Source organism: Phacochoerus africanus, chromosome 10 (assembly GCF_016906955.1).
Source record: "Phacochoerus africanus isolate WHEZ1 chromosome 10, ROS_Pafr_v1, whole genome shotgun sequence".
NCBI lineage: Eukaryota > Metazoa > Chordata > Mammalia > Artiodactyla > Suidae > Phacochoerus > Phacochoerus africanus.
In genome coordinates this window covers 120530466-120545108 of record NC_062553.1, presented here as the reverse complement: position 1 = coordinate 120545108, position 14643 = coordinate 120530466, and the positions used below count along the sequence as shown (strand labels likewise).

The 14643-nt window shown below is 42.6% G+C and overlaps 2 protein-coding genes across 5 annotated transcripts in view; both read right to left on the bottom strand.

Annotated features, from left to right (window-relative positions):
* Positions 1-9771, bottom strand: part of DNAJB14 (DnaJ heat shock protein family (Hsp40) member B14) — a 51155-nt gene extending 41384 nt beyond the window's left edge. For 2 of the 4 annotated variants that reach the window (XM_047798484.1, XM_047798483.1), the window contains exon 1: positions 9501-9770. In XM_047798484.1, the coding sequence (XP_047654440.1) occupies positions 9501-9633 (133 nt within the window). In that variant the 5' untranslated portion in view covers positions 9634-9770. Of the gene's footprint in view, positions 1-9500 lie in introns of all 4 variants that reach the window. The other 2 variants (XM_047798482.1, XM_047798485.1) reach the window with 2 other exon arrangements.
* A 1569-nt stretch (positions 9772-11340) lies between these two features.
* LOC125137623 (histone H2A.Z) lies at positions 11341-13654 on the bottom strand. Its single transcript, XM_047798486.1, has 5 exons — positions 13440-13654; positions 12919-12996; positions 12523-12636; positions 12055-12184; positions 11341-11776 (listed from the first exon to the last, which is right to left on the bottom strand). The coding sequence occupies exons 1-5, from the start codon at positions 13440-13442 to the stop codon at positions 11715-11717; spliced, it is 387 nt and encodes a 128-aa protein (XP_047654442.1). The 5' UTR covers positions 13443-13654; the 3' UTR covers positions 11341-11714.
* Between the last annotated feature and the right edge of the window lie 989 nt (positions 13655-14643).

Sequence of the window (14643 nt, the reverse complement as noted above, 5' to 3'; positions counted from 1 at the left end):
ACCGAAGATAAGAGGAGCCGCATTTCTCACTGTCAGCAAATAGAATCACAAAAGAAAATGCAGAAGGCTAGAATGAACTCTACACATCAAAGGAAGGTGTGTTGAGTCTTGCACAGATATCAAATTAATGTAGATTAAATTACTACAGATATGTGTATGCCTGCATACACATACATATAACACACACACACATACACACATACACACACATACATACATGCATTCACACATACATATATTCCTTAAATCTGTCTACTAAAAAGACCTAGAAGCAATGACATGCCTGTAGCAATGAGCTTACCTAGTGTCTATATCTTAGTTTCTAAATACCATTATCCACTAAAAAGAATCAGGGCTCCTTCAAAAAGAGCTGATTCCCAGGGCAAAGAAAGTAAAAAATGAGCTTGAAAAATTTTTTGTGCCAGAAAGTAAAGAAGCTCAAAGAATGATGAGAACATGTCAAAAAGACAGGAGCCAGTTTGAAGAGGCTCCTAATGACTAAATCTGAGGATATCTGAGCATCAAAAGGAATAATAATAGTAATGGATTAAACAGGAATTCATGAAACCATACTAATAAATAAAGTGGAATGCCAACTAATTGTAGAAGGAATGACAGAATAAGAAAAACAACATTTGGCAACCATGAGAAATTTATTCTGGAATGAATCATCAATGGATGATAAAAGGAGCTGGTGAAAGTTTGTTGTGGAATAGGACATTCACAGTGTCAAAGTATTTTCCCACAAAGCATTTATTACTTAGAAAAGATAAAAAGTTTTAGAGTGGAGAAAACTGGCAACTGCCAACTTTACCAAGTGATCAAAGTTAACCTCACCAGTAAGAACCAAATTAACATGTGAATCCTGATATGCAACACTAAAAAACACAACATCACTTCTATGGAATGTCTGCCAAAAATTTACAGGAGGAAATGACAACCGAACCCAAAATGAAGGAAATTCTACAAAGCAGCTGGTTTGCATTCATCAAAAGACAGTATCTAGAGAAAAAACACACCACTTATGTGCAACATGTGTCCTTTTCACTACCTGAAACATAATTGGGAGGACTGGCAGAATTTGAATAAGGTACATGCACTAATTTCGTGAATTTGACGGTTAATACCATGATTCTGTAAGAGTGTTCTTGTCTTAAGAAACATACACTGAATTATTTAGGGGTAACATTATTTATTATGTCTACAACTTACTCTTAAGTGGTTCAGGAAAAAAATATTAGAACAAATTGTAGGAGGGGTTGGCAGAGCAAGGGAGATAGCAGGCAGAGAAGAAGGGCATGATAAAGCAAATGTAAAATTTTATCAAATAGGAAGCCTGAATGAAATGTGTATGAGAAGTCCGTACTATTTTGTGACCTTTCTATAAGTTTGAGAGTATGTCAAAATTAAAAAAAAAAAAAATAGGGAAAGTGGAGAGGGTATACACAAAGACATTTTAACAGTTTTTAGTAATTTTATTAGTGAGGTAGTATGAGTAATATTACACCGCAACTATTATGCATATGAGGTGGTGTAAAGCAAATAAATAATCACGATAGATTCTATAATTTGCCATGGCCTTGAAAATCAGGATTACTACTGAGGAATGAAAAAGATGGAAATATAAGCTAAAAAAGCTTTAAGCACCCCAAACTGCTTAACTTGAATTGGCCTTACTAGTATAAACTGATCAGCTCTTTTAGCTTAAAAAAATTTTTTTTTAAATCCCTAGTCTATACATTGAAGAGGCCCAGAAACAAGGAACAAAATCTATTAGCTACAGCACCCTCAGTACCCTTAGTACAGACTGTGATACTGTAACACTATTTTCCACTAAAAGAAACCAGGGCTTATCAGAGATATGGTTGATTCCAGGTCTACTACAGGGAATGTACAAGAGGAATCTGAAACTTTCTGTTGCACCAAAGAGCAAGGTAATTATTAACTACTGGGAATGTGTCTATAGGACTTAGGAGCTAATGTAAAGGGTTCGTTCCCACTGGCCAAAGATCTAAAAAATAATATAAGCTGTTTGGAGAAAGGAAACTATCTCCTTTTCTTGAAAACTGTAAAAGCAATCAAGCACTTACTATATCCCGCCTTTCCTACACGAAGTACACCATGTGTATCCCTAAGACAGGTGAGTGTCTCTTGATAGAAGTATTTCAGCTAATGAAGAAATTATTGTAAAGCTAGATGTGAAAGTGGCTATGTGTTTAACATTTATAGATGGTCACAAAATCCCTATGCATGCGAGCTGGAAGTTTTCTGTACATTGCCTTTCATTCTTAGCACAAACATATTTTCTCATTGCTTTTCTGGACACTTTCCATGTTAAGAGCTAGATGTTAGACATTGCTAGTAGGATCATAGAGTTGTTTTAGATTTTCAGTTATTATGATACTGAAAATCCTTTTACAATTTCATGCAAAGGAGCTCTGCTTAACAATGGCTGGATGGGAGTTCCCGTCGTGGCGCAGTGGTTAACGAATCCGACTAGGAACCATGAGGTTGCGGGTTCGATCCCTGCCCTTGCTCAGTGGGTTAAGGATCCGGCATTGCCGTGAGCTGTGGTGTAGGTTGCAGACGCGGCTCGGATCCCGCATTGCTGTGGCTCTGGCGTAGGCCGGTGGCTACAGCTCCGATTCAACCCCTAGCCTGGGAACCTCCACATGCCGCGGAAGCGGCCCAAGAAATAGCAATAACAACAACAAAAAGACCAAAAAAAAAAAAAAAAAACAATGGCTGGATGTACACATGCACCTACACTGAGTACTCTTTGGCCCCAAAGAGTGAAAATTTGGACAAGTTCCATTACCTCTGGGTCTCAATATCCAATTTTGTCATCTTAAAAATGGAATCAGCAAGGTTTCTGTATTAATAATCACTGGAACCAGTGCCTGAGAAGGTAATGTGATTCAGTTCAAGTACTGCCAGCATTTAGAACACACTGGCTTTTTCTGATTAAATGTCTTAGCTATCATAAGAGATCTCATTTACAAAAGCATGCGGTATTACAACATTAGTTGGGCAGATACAGTACTTATAAACCAGATTACATTTATTTTTGGTTTTAAAACTATCCAATCTTCTTTTATGCATTCACTTTCCAGACACATTGCTTTGCTTGGGGTTTTAACGTAATTTGTATTTAAGTATACTCCATATTAAGGACCAGTAGAAAAGTAAATATAGTATTAAAAATGTTTATGTGGAGAATCCAAAAGTGAAGAACCATGATCTGTTTTTATTTCATAAGTTTCTACTGCACACCTGTTATATATAATGTCCATCATTAACTGAAACTGAAATAAGAACACATGATTTGAAAAACAAATGGATTTTTTCCCTCCTCCTCACAAACTGGATACAGTTTTCATTTGTGTGATTATAAAAAGTAATGTTGTTCACCTAAAAAAAGATACCACAAAGTAAAGATCACTTATAAATCCCACGCAAGAAAAAAAAAAATCACTCAACCGCTTCGGTATATTTAACTCTAGCTATTCTAGTTCACTAGCTCTCTAGCTTTTTATATATTTTTAAACAAAACTAGAATAATCTACATATGTTTACCTTTATTAAATTCATAATTCTACCTTTATTAAAGTCATGTCATTGTATTTTATCACTTTATAGCAATAATTATAGGTCTATATCATTTTTTTAAGACCTTATTCAGGACTATTGCAGTATAGGAGAGAGCAGGTTCAACTCGGAATTCAGCAGGGAGAGCTGGGAATTTACAGCCAAAGAACAGAATGAGGTGGGTCAATGGATGGAAAATTACTGAGGCATGTCATCGTTTTTAATAGGCGCAGAGTATATGAATGCAATACAATTTATTTAATCAATTCCCACTGATGGACTCCTTCCAAATTTTTGCTACAGTGACAACTCTTATATATACATTTTTACATACTTGTCTGATTATGGAAAAGCTTCATTTGTGAATATATTACCATGAAAAGACTTACCGCTATAACTTTTTCATTTAGTTATTTATTTAAGAAATTGTCTTCATTGATAAAGGAGTAAAATTAGAATAAAGAGTTTCCATTCCAGAAAACCCAGGTTTATAGATGCCACAAGTATAAGCAAAGCTCAGTCGGGCACCAAGGGAGTAGAAAAGGTGATTAACATTAAAATGGCTTCCGACAGCAGAGGATTTTTTTTATTTTTATTTTTTGTCTTTTTAGGGCTGCACCGCAGGCGTAAGGAGGTTCCTAGGCTAGAAGTCGAATCAGAGTGGTAGCCACTGGCCTACACCACAGCCACAGACAGCAACATTGCGTCTGCAACCTACACCACAGCTCATGGCAATGCCGGATCCTTAACCCACTGAGTGAGGCCAGGAATCGAACCTGTGTCCTCATGGATGCTCATCAGATTTGTTTCCACTGAACCACGATGTGCAGAGGAATTTTTAATCTAGAAAAGGGACAACTATATACATGGATAATAGGATAATACAGGGAATGAAAGCAAAGAGGGGAGAACTACATATTAACTAAGAAGGGAATGAGTAGTTGAATCCAAATGGAGATTAATCCTAGCTTAATTATTTTACACTCAAGTAGGTAACTAAAAAAATGACGGAAAAAAAGATAATATAACTTGCTAACTCCAAGGCACCATCGAAATATTTTTGTCTGTAACAATACCTGACGTCCTTACAGCACTTAATAAAATGATCTAATAATAATCCTGGGAAGATTACAGATGAGAAAACTGAGGCTCAGGAAAGGAAAGGGGAATGATAGGAATTGAGCCATTTTTGTGTCCAGCAGACACTTCATATTTCATTCCTCTAGAATGCAAGCTCCAAGAAGCCAAGAACTTTGTCTAATTGTTCACTGACTCCTAGTTCCTAGAACAGTGCTTACCACAAAAGAAGTATGGATTCAGTAAATATGTGTTGATTAACATAGCCCTATTTCATAGATGATGCAGAAACCCAAAAGATATTTACGAGTACAGGGTCATACAACCATTAAATTAAAGTTCAAAACCAAATTCACAATGCCTGAAATAATTTGGCTATTAGCTGAAATTTGGAAATTATTTTATAACACTTAACTTGGTGCTATCAAAATAACTGTTCTGAATGTATAGTATGTACTTGACACTAAATTTCAATTAAGTCAGAAATAAAAAGAAAATGGAATTGTCTTAAAAGGAATAGGTTGGATAATATTCCAGATGTGTAATGAAGGTTTTAAAAGCTTTATTTTTACCATTTTAAGTGAGACAAAGGGGACATATCTTTAATTTTTTTATTAGATTTAAATTTCTAAGTAATGTAGCAATACAAGGAAGAAAAATCTACACACATCTCTCTCTCTCACATGAGAGAAAAAAATTAAAAGAGGACTGTTTTAACTGCTATTGTACTAATATACACTATGAATTATATAGGAGTTATCTATCCATTAGACACAGGATGGCCTTTTCTGAAGCTGTAGGCTGCCATCTGGTTCAAATCCTATAAAATTCTTGACAACAATAAAAGTGTTTTTCTTAGACAAAAAAAAAAAAATCTATATCTCAAACTGCCTGCCAGTTAGTATGAAATACTAAAGTATTAAAACAGCAATGTAAAGCGTATCTCTCCATGAAAATCCAAAACTTACTAATAACCCAATAAATATACAGTTTAGAAACTAAAATGTTTCTCCTGTTGACATTCTGCTACTGACATTATCTTTCCAGAATATTTATATTTTCTACGCAGTAGTCATATTCATGTAACAATCCTTTACACATACTAAACTCATGGTATGAAAATATTCGAAAGCTGTAAAATTCGATTCATTTAGAAGTCTACTGCAATAAACAAACTGTAAAATAATATTCTCAACTAAATACTTAGAAAGCAATAATGTCCTAGATTCATTTGAAGATGAAGTTTTTCCTCAAGGAAAACGCTTGCCAATTTTTTAAAGTGTCTGTCCATCAGACTTCTCACCTGGCAAGAAAAAATGTCAAGGAGACAAAAATTCTAGAATTTAGCTAGAATTTAGGCACGTATTTTCTCATTCACTGTTCAAAATGCAATGTTATATATTTTGCCTGTCTTCGTATGAAAATACTTCCAGACGAACTCAGTAAAAGTTCTGCGTTATAAGGATTTGAGGGTAGTCTAAAATAGGTGAAATTCAGGGATAAAAATGTTATATTTCATTTAACCCACACCTTCAATTCCCTTCTACACTATAAACTTTATCAGGAGCTTAAACAAATGTTCTAGATCTTTCCCTCCCCTAAATTCTTAAATTATTCCAATAAACATCTTCTGAGAACATTCTATGTAGAACTCACTTTGCTAAACTAATTATCTCACACGACTTATTTCAGCTAATGTTCACATCAACCCTGTGATGAAATCTTCATTTTCCATATAACTAAGTCCCTCATCCCTGGTCAGAAAGCTGTCAGAGATAGGTTTTCAGATAGGTTTTCAGACTACACCACGACTATACCCAGTCACTTTATTTGGTAATCACATAATGCCTTTCAATAAACTGCGCTATTAGCTTTCACTGTTAGTTTCTTAATTTTCCCTATGTTCATGTCTTTAAGGGCAACAATTGCGTTGTGCTTTGATATGTATCTTTAGTAGACTGATTCAAGTTGCTTGTATAACAGAATGATAGACTACAAGTTTAAAAATTCCTAAAGCCTCACACTTGTTCAATGGAAATGATACCAAAATAATTAAGTGCTTACTGTTAAATGCTTTCTATGTATTAACTCATTTAATACCCATAAGAGCCCTAGGAAATTGATACATTATTGCCTCATTTTGCAGACACAAAAGCTAAATGATAGAAAGGTTATCTAACTTGCCCAAGATTAAGGTTACAAGCTAGTAATGAGCTAGGATTCAAAAGCCAAAGTATTCTGTCTTTAATGGTGACTTGTTTAATGTTAAAACTGTCCCACTAGGATTAGATAATGACTAAATGAAATCACATATTCGTACAGTAGGAAAATTTTTTACAAAATTAAATCTGGGCAATGATTTCTTGGCTATGGCACCAAAAGCACAAGCAATAAAAGCAAAAGTGACAAATGGGACAGCATCAAACTTAAAAACTGTGCATCAAAGGAAATAATCAACAGAATGAAAGAGAACATACAGAATGGGAGGAAAAAAAAAACCTGCAAACCATGTCTGATAAGGGGTTAAAATGTAGAATATATAAAGAACTACTACAACTCAACAACACAAACAACCTAATTAAAAAATAGGCAAAGGGTCTGAATAGACATTTCCCCAAAAATTATACACAAAGGGCCAACAAGCAAATAAAAAGATGCTCAACATCACTCATCATTAGAGAAATGCAAATCAAAACTGCAATGAAATACCACCTCACACTCATCAGCATGGCTACTACCAAAAACCAACATCCAAACATATAAACAAAATACAAGCGTTGGTGAGGAGGTGGGAAAACTGAAACTCTTAGTTTCCATCATGGCTCCATGGTAACGAACCTGACTAGGATCCACAAGGATATGGGTTCGATTCCTGGCTTTGACATAGGTCAGCAGCTAAAGCTCCAATTCAACCTCTACCCTGGGAACTTCCATACACCATGGATGCTGCCCTAAAAAGATGGGGGAAAAAAAAAAACCCAAAAACCTGCAACATTTGCACACTGTTGGTAGGAATGTAAAATGGCATATCAGCCATGAAAAAAGTATGGCAGTTCCTCAAAAAAGTGAAAAAAGAATTACCAATATGATCAAGCAATCTCATTTCTGGGTATATAGCCAAAAGAATTTGAAAGGATCACAAAGAGAAATATTTGCACACTTATGTGCAGAGCAGCATTATTTACAATAGCCAAGATACAGAAACAACAATCTCTTAGTAGATGATGAATGGATATTGAAAACGTGGTATATACATGAAAGGGACTATTACGCAGCCTTTAAAAAGGAACTCCCATTATATTTATGCTACAACATGGATAAATTTCAAAAACATTATGCTAAGTTAAATAAGAAAGTCAAAAAGGCAAATACTGTATGATTCCACTTATATAATGTATCCAAAGTAGTCAAATTTTTGAAAGTATGATGGTGGTTGCCAGGAGCTGGGTGGGTGGGGAAAATGGGGAACTATTTAATTGGGATAGTTTCAATTTTGTCAGGTGAAAATTCTGGAGATTTGTCGTACCACAATGTGAAAGTGGTTAACACTACTCAACTGTACACTTAAAAATGGTTAAGTTGAAAAATTTTACAGTTTTGCAACATTTAACAAAATAATTATTATTTAATTTCTTTCATTTCCCTCTCCTGTCCTCCCTGGTACAGTCCTCAAGAGCAATGTAACAGAAAGGACAGAGAAAAGTAAAGCTTCAACAATGTAGAAAAAAAAATTAAGAAAACAACAATGAAACAAGTAGCCCCACCTTCTTTCTGACTTACTGATAATTTTCTTCATCTGGAAATGCCTTGAACCTCAAGTGAAACAGTACCCTATAGGCCAGGCAATGGAGGGTGGTGGTTTTTGGAGCTAGAGAGCTCAAGTCTAGTCCGACTTTGCCACTAATTACCGTGTGACCTTGGGTATGTTTTCGTTCATCCATCATTCATTCATCAAAAAGTCTGTTTCCATATGAGTAAGCCTGGCCAAATGAATCCTAGGATTGTTCCGAGGAGTAAATAATTCATATAAAACACTAGGTACTTTAAGTAAGTGCTCAATAAATGTTGGCTATAATTATTTTAAAGATTTTAAAGCCTAGAGAGCAGGATGGGAACAGAAGGAATTCGACTAAGGGCAGTCCAGTACTCTCTTCCTAAACCTGTATCTCATTTGTCTACAATTATGGTGCTATAACAACGGATACTCTTTAGCAAATGGTTACTGACTCCATCATTTTTGCCAAATTGGTGCTCCTCTCTTCTAAACGAACTCTCTCCCAGGGAAAAGCAATGTCATCTCAAGTATTCGAAAATGTTTGCTTTGGGCACAGTGTTTTCTACCCTAGAGGCGGTGGAACCAGGGACCTGTACATTAGCCACTAGAGTTCCCGGTTCCCCACCTCATTAGGGGCCTAGGCCTTACTTGGGGGTGAGGATGAGAAGGGTGGGCGCCACATAACCAAACACCCAGACAGAAAGCCCCACTCTGCGAAGACACAACCCGGCGAGTCGCCTGGGAGAATGACAGCTGGACAGTACGAAAACCGACCAGGGAACCGGCAACTCCTGCGTGTCGGCGGCGAGCCGGCATCTCGCAGGCAGGTGAGGAGGGAGTCTCGAGCGGCCCGTGGCGGGGCGGCCCAGGGCGGGCTCGGCCGGGGGCAGTCAGGGCCGGGGCGGGGGTGTGTCGGGATGCTGCTCCCGGGGGGCCCCGCCGCGGGGTCGGGCAGGCCGGGAGCCCCGCTGGCTCCCGGAGGGCCGAGGGTGGGGGCGAGAGCGGGCTGCGCGGCGGCCTGGGGGCCGGGCGGGGAGGAAAGGGAGAGCGAGGGCCTCACCGCGGGCCGAGGGCAGCGGGTAGAGCTTCTCGGCCTTCTGCAGGAAGCGCTGGGCCTTCTCGCGGTTGCCGGCGTTCAGGGCCTCCCGGGCGATCTCGACACATTTCTCCGCCTCGTCCCGGTTCCCCTCCATGGCTTGCGCCTTCTTCCGTTTCCTGCGGGAGCGCAGCTACGAGGGGCGGAAGCCGCCGCCGCCGTGGAGGCGAGGCCGGCCGGGGACGGGGGCGTGCGGAGGCGAGCAGGGGAGGAGCGCAGGAGACCGCGGCGGCGGCGGCGGCGGCGAGGCCCCGGCGCACTGGCGGGCTCGCAGCTCCGCCTCCTCACGGCGGCCTCCCCGCCCCCCGCGGGCAACTACCGCGCGAGCTGCATCCTTCGCGGCCCCCGGACAGAGCTCCAGGGCTTGGCTGTCCCTGCCGACTCGGCGGCCCGTGCGCGGCGCCAGCAGGCTCGGAGCTGACCAACCTGGACGGCGCGGGGGCGGGCGATGCCAGGCCTGCTGCCCGCCGGGGGTTCCACCGGGGCGGGGACCCGGCCGCCCGGACTGCGCCGCGCCCTCTGACCTCCCGTTGTGGCCCGCGTCGGCGGCCGCCCGTTTTCCTGGCCGCCGGGCTACGGCTCGGGGTGGGCATGTTCGCTTTCAGGAAAATTCCCAGAGGTCGAAGGCCCCGCCTCAGGGCCCCCCCCTCAGCCTGGGGAGGATTCGGTCAGGTGAGGGCTGCGCTTCCGGCACAGGTGTGCTGGGACACAGTAGAGCGCCTTTCGACCCTAACTCCGGGCTTGTTTCATTGCCTCTTTCAGCACTTTCCTGACCCAGCTACAGTAAAACCATCTCCTTAGTACATCCGGGAGTTAAAGCAAACACAATTTGCAGTTTGCCTTTACTCTGGCGAAAAACCGGAACCCTAATAATCCTACATGACCAAAACGAGGAAGGAATCAGCTCGTTGGGAATGTATTACCATCATATATCTATTTGCTGGTTTTCTCCCTACTCTTTTTTCACATCGCCCCTGTGAAATGCTATACCTGTCATACTGGTCTCCGTGTGCAGGATGAGCCTTGTAATGACCTAATCCGAGTTTCAAAAACTAAGAACTTGTCAGAAGCCAAGTGTCATGTCAAAACGATCCAATCAACTTAACCACAAAATAATCATTTCATACAATGTTCAGTAAAGACAGCCATGACAGCAAATATGATCAACTCAGGACTTTCAGAGAAACCCTGATTCTTTTTTGGTGAGTCCAAGGCATGTAGAAGTTCCCCAGGGCAGTGACCAAACCCCCACCACAGCAGCCACTGGAGCCCCTGCAGTGACAACACGGGACCTTTAATCTGCTATGCCACAGGGGAACTCCAACCTTGATTCTTTTCTGTAAAAACGGGATTAGATGGTGCATACTGAACAGTTTAATCCAGGTAGCCTTTGAAACAGTGGGAGAACACAGAAAACACTTCACTGTCTATACTGAAAGTACCTTCTGTGGAGGTAGCAATATACAGAACTTCCCTACCTGCCCCAGTCCACCACAGTGCTCTGGATGTAGTGCTGCTGTCACAAACAGCAAGTGCAGCGACAAATTGAGATGATCAAATTTAACCTAAAAAACATCACCTTGTCCAGTTCCAAGCTCCTACTGAAGTTTTAAAATCTTTAACAGTTCATCTCATAGCATTAAAAAAAATATATGTGCTTTGGCCTTCGAGGTTTGTTGATCTACAAAATTAACATTTTAATTTCAAGGTAAGAAATGTGCTTATTAAGTTATTGCTGGATAAGATAGCTATTCAAAACAAAAGTTGTTCCCATCATAATCGAGTGAATTTAATACACAACTAGTTTGGGATATGACCTTTATTGAGCTTATCCACCGAAGTGGAAATAATGTCTGTACAAAACCAAATGTTTGTTACTATAACTTCTGCATCACAATTAAAATCCAAACAGTTTTTTAAAAACAGTCAACTCAATCAAAACCCACTACTTCAGAATCAATAGCTTCTTTGAAGCCACAGTAACACTTAAATATGGTTAAGACTCGAATGCAGAAATTTGGTTGGTTGGAAAGCTAATTAAACTTCCAACTTGCTCAAATAGAATTACAAAAAGGCAAAATTGTGTTTTTCACAGAGATACAGTCCACTGGAATCACCAACACTGGACAGCTGTTAGAGTATTTAGAGTCCTGAGATAATAAGGAATCCAGGCATCCTTTAGACAGTCTTCTGTTGTCCTTTCTTCCCAATGAGAGATTTGTGGATGTGTGGAATGACACCTAGGGGAGGAAAAGGGATACTTTTAAATATACATTATTTTGAAAATTAACATAGGACTTCAAAACCATGACAGTTTAATGTTCAACTTCGAAGAAGTCTTTAAATGTGAGGCCAAAGTATGCGGAAGTAAAAATTCACTAAGTTATATACAGAAATCAATTTTCATGATGCAACCATACTACAGATCACTGAAAATAACACTAAGTGTCCTCTTCTAGTGGGGGAAAAAAGTAAAGAATTATCTAAAGAAATTAAAAAATTTTTAGTATTTACATACCACCACCAGCGATTGTAGCCTTGATGAGAGAATCCAATTCTTCATCTCCACGAATAGCAAGTTGCAAGTGACGAGGAGTAATACGCTTTACCTTCAAGTCTTTTGATGCATTTCCTGCCAATTCAAGTACCTAGAAGACAGAATCTAATCAATCTCCTGCCAACTTTCCTTAGGATCAAGATCCAGAAGAATCAAAGCTTCGTGAACGTGTATCTACCAACTGCCGTCTCCCCCCACTACCTGAATGGCAAGATATGCAAAAGCTATAAAGGGGACACGCAATTTTATTTCCTAAAGCAGTCAACTCAAGCTCAGGAGGAACCCAAAATGAACACCAGCCCCCTCTAGTGTTGTCAGAAGCTTCTCACCGCGTTCAGAGCCTGGGAGTTTTCTTGCATCACTTTCCTCCTTCCCTCTCACCGCCTCCCCCCACCACCTTTTCCAGATTACAGGCGTACACCCATTTACCTCTGCGGTGAGGTACTCCAGGATGGCTGCGCTGTACACAGCGGCAGTCGCGCCCACACGTCCATGGCTGGTCGTCCTAGATTTCAGGTGTCGATGAATACGGCCCACCGGAAACTTCATTTTTCGCATACACAAACACAAATGCACAAAGATAGAAGAGCCAAAAATGGTCAAATTATACGCGCGCCAAAGCAAGGGGCACGGAGGCTGATGCAGCAACGCGCCCTAGCATCGCCACACGTGATCGCCCCCCTTTCCCCAATATTTATTGTATCGGTAAACCAAGTCCCGACACCATCACCACGCAAAGACCAAAAGCTCATCTAGTGCAATGATAAACAGAGAAAAAGGAGAGAAAAACGCCGCGATTCCCAGACAGCAGAAACCCCCACTGACCTGCAAACCGGCTCTCTGCGAGCGGGAAACCGCCTTTGTCTTGGCCTTTCCGGAGTCCTTCCCAGCCTTACCGCCAGCCTGCGGCGCGCACACGCCCGCGAGCGAAGAAGGAACGCAGAATATAGGATTACCAAGGCGGCGCGCCCCTCCCCCACCGCGGGGCGGCCGGGGCGCGAGCGGGGCCCGGTGCCCAGCCGGGGTCTCCGGCCCGCCGCGCGCCGCAAGGGCGACCCCGCCCGCCTGCCCCCCGCTGCGCGCCCGCCGCGGCCGCGCGCTTCAGGCCGCCCGCTCACCGCCCTCCGGCTCGCAGCGGCGCTGCGCGCGCCACCCAACCGTCGCCGCCCGCCGCGAGATCGGAGGCTGCTCCGCTCGCCGCCGACAAAACACCTCCCCCCGCTCTTCCACATCCTCTCTCCGCGCGTTCCCAACCGTCACCGCTTCACCCCCATCTCCGTGTGTAACGGGTTTTTCTCCTGCCGGCAAAAACCCGCGTAGTCTTCGAGCGCCTCCGCGAAGTTTACCATTTCGAATTCTGCTGAAGCTCAAACAAGCAAGGCAGAGAAAGGACTAGTCAGTCACCAAGCGAGATCCCGCCGCCTACTCCTCCGTCGCACCGCGATTCAAACTGCGCTGTCTCCCGCCTTCCCCGCTCCCTTTATACTGCAGAATGTTCCCTCATCCGGGAACTCGGATTGCTCATCCCACCAATGGCTGCCACCCGCCCTCGGGCCGCGTCCTTGAAGTCTCAGCCAATGAGCAAGCGAAGAAAAGGGCGGAGGGGCGGGCGCTTTGCAGCTCGAGCTGTTATTGGGGCATGAGAAGGAGGTGGGGGAGAACGGAGGGATGGGAACCCGGGAGAAGAAGGGCACGGCGGCGGGAGGGAAGAAACAGAGCGAGCTACGCTGCTAGAGCTGGGCACCCGCCGGCTTAGTCACGTGCCTGGAGGGAGGAGCTGAGAGGCTCAGGGGAGGGGCACTCAGTAGCTGCCCCCTATTCCACCTTTGCCTCCTTGCTCGGTTCCAGAGACCTCGGGAAGCGGGGACTAGCGCTCCCTCTTCCTGCCCTGCCCTCCCTCCGCCCCCTTAGAACACCTGGCGAGCAGAGACCCGCCTGTCCGCAGCCTTCTTCCGGAGCACGGGGTACCTTCACCGACCCCCCTGCATTCCCGTTGACGCCTCCGGTCTGACAGGTGGCGCGAACGCGTCCAGTGAAAGGCGCCCCGACTCCTTCGCTAACCATAGTCTGGGTAGTGATTTCGCGTTTCTTCCTCCTAGGCAAGTGCCCAGCCACCGACTCATCACGACCCTCTGCTCCCACTTTTTCAGCTGTATCTCCTTCCTCTTCTTTTCTCAGGACTTTTTGAACCCCCTACCTCCCCAACCCCAACAGAACAGTTTCATGGAAAAGACGGTGAAGCAAAGTCACCTCGCTGGTCACAAAAGACCTTTTAGTCTACCCACTGAAGGCTTGGGCTGAGGCGGTATTCTTTAATCAAATCATATTTTTCTAAAGACTACACGTCTATGGGTTGTACCTATAGCCTGGCTTCTAAAGCTGATTTAGTGAAACATGAAGGCTATTATGTGTCAACTCTTCTATGCTAAACATTTTGCTACTTGACAAATGTTCGGTAAATGTCCTCATATGATTCACAGGCAGTTACAGATGGTCCATGTAATCAAATGCAAATGGTGGGCTTAAAAAAATAGTACTGTACACACAGTA

Coding starts and splice junctions, on each gene's coding strand:
- LOC125137623 (XM_047798486.1), bottom strand. Junction 12,637..12,918: donor CGCAGAGAGCCGGTTTGCAG/GTCAGTGGGGGT, acceptor CGAAAAATGAAG/TTTCCGGTGGGCCGTATTCA. Junction 12,185..12,522: donor TGGAGTACCTCACCGCAGAG/GTAAATGGGTGT, acceptor TCTGTCTTCTAG/GTACTTGAATTGGCAGGAAA.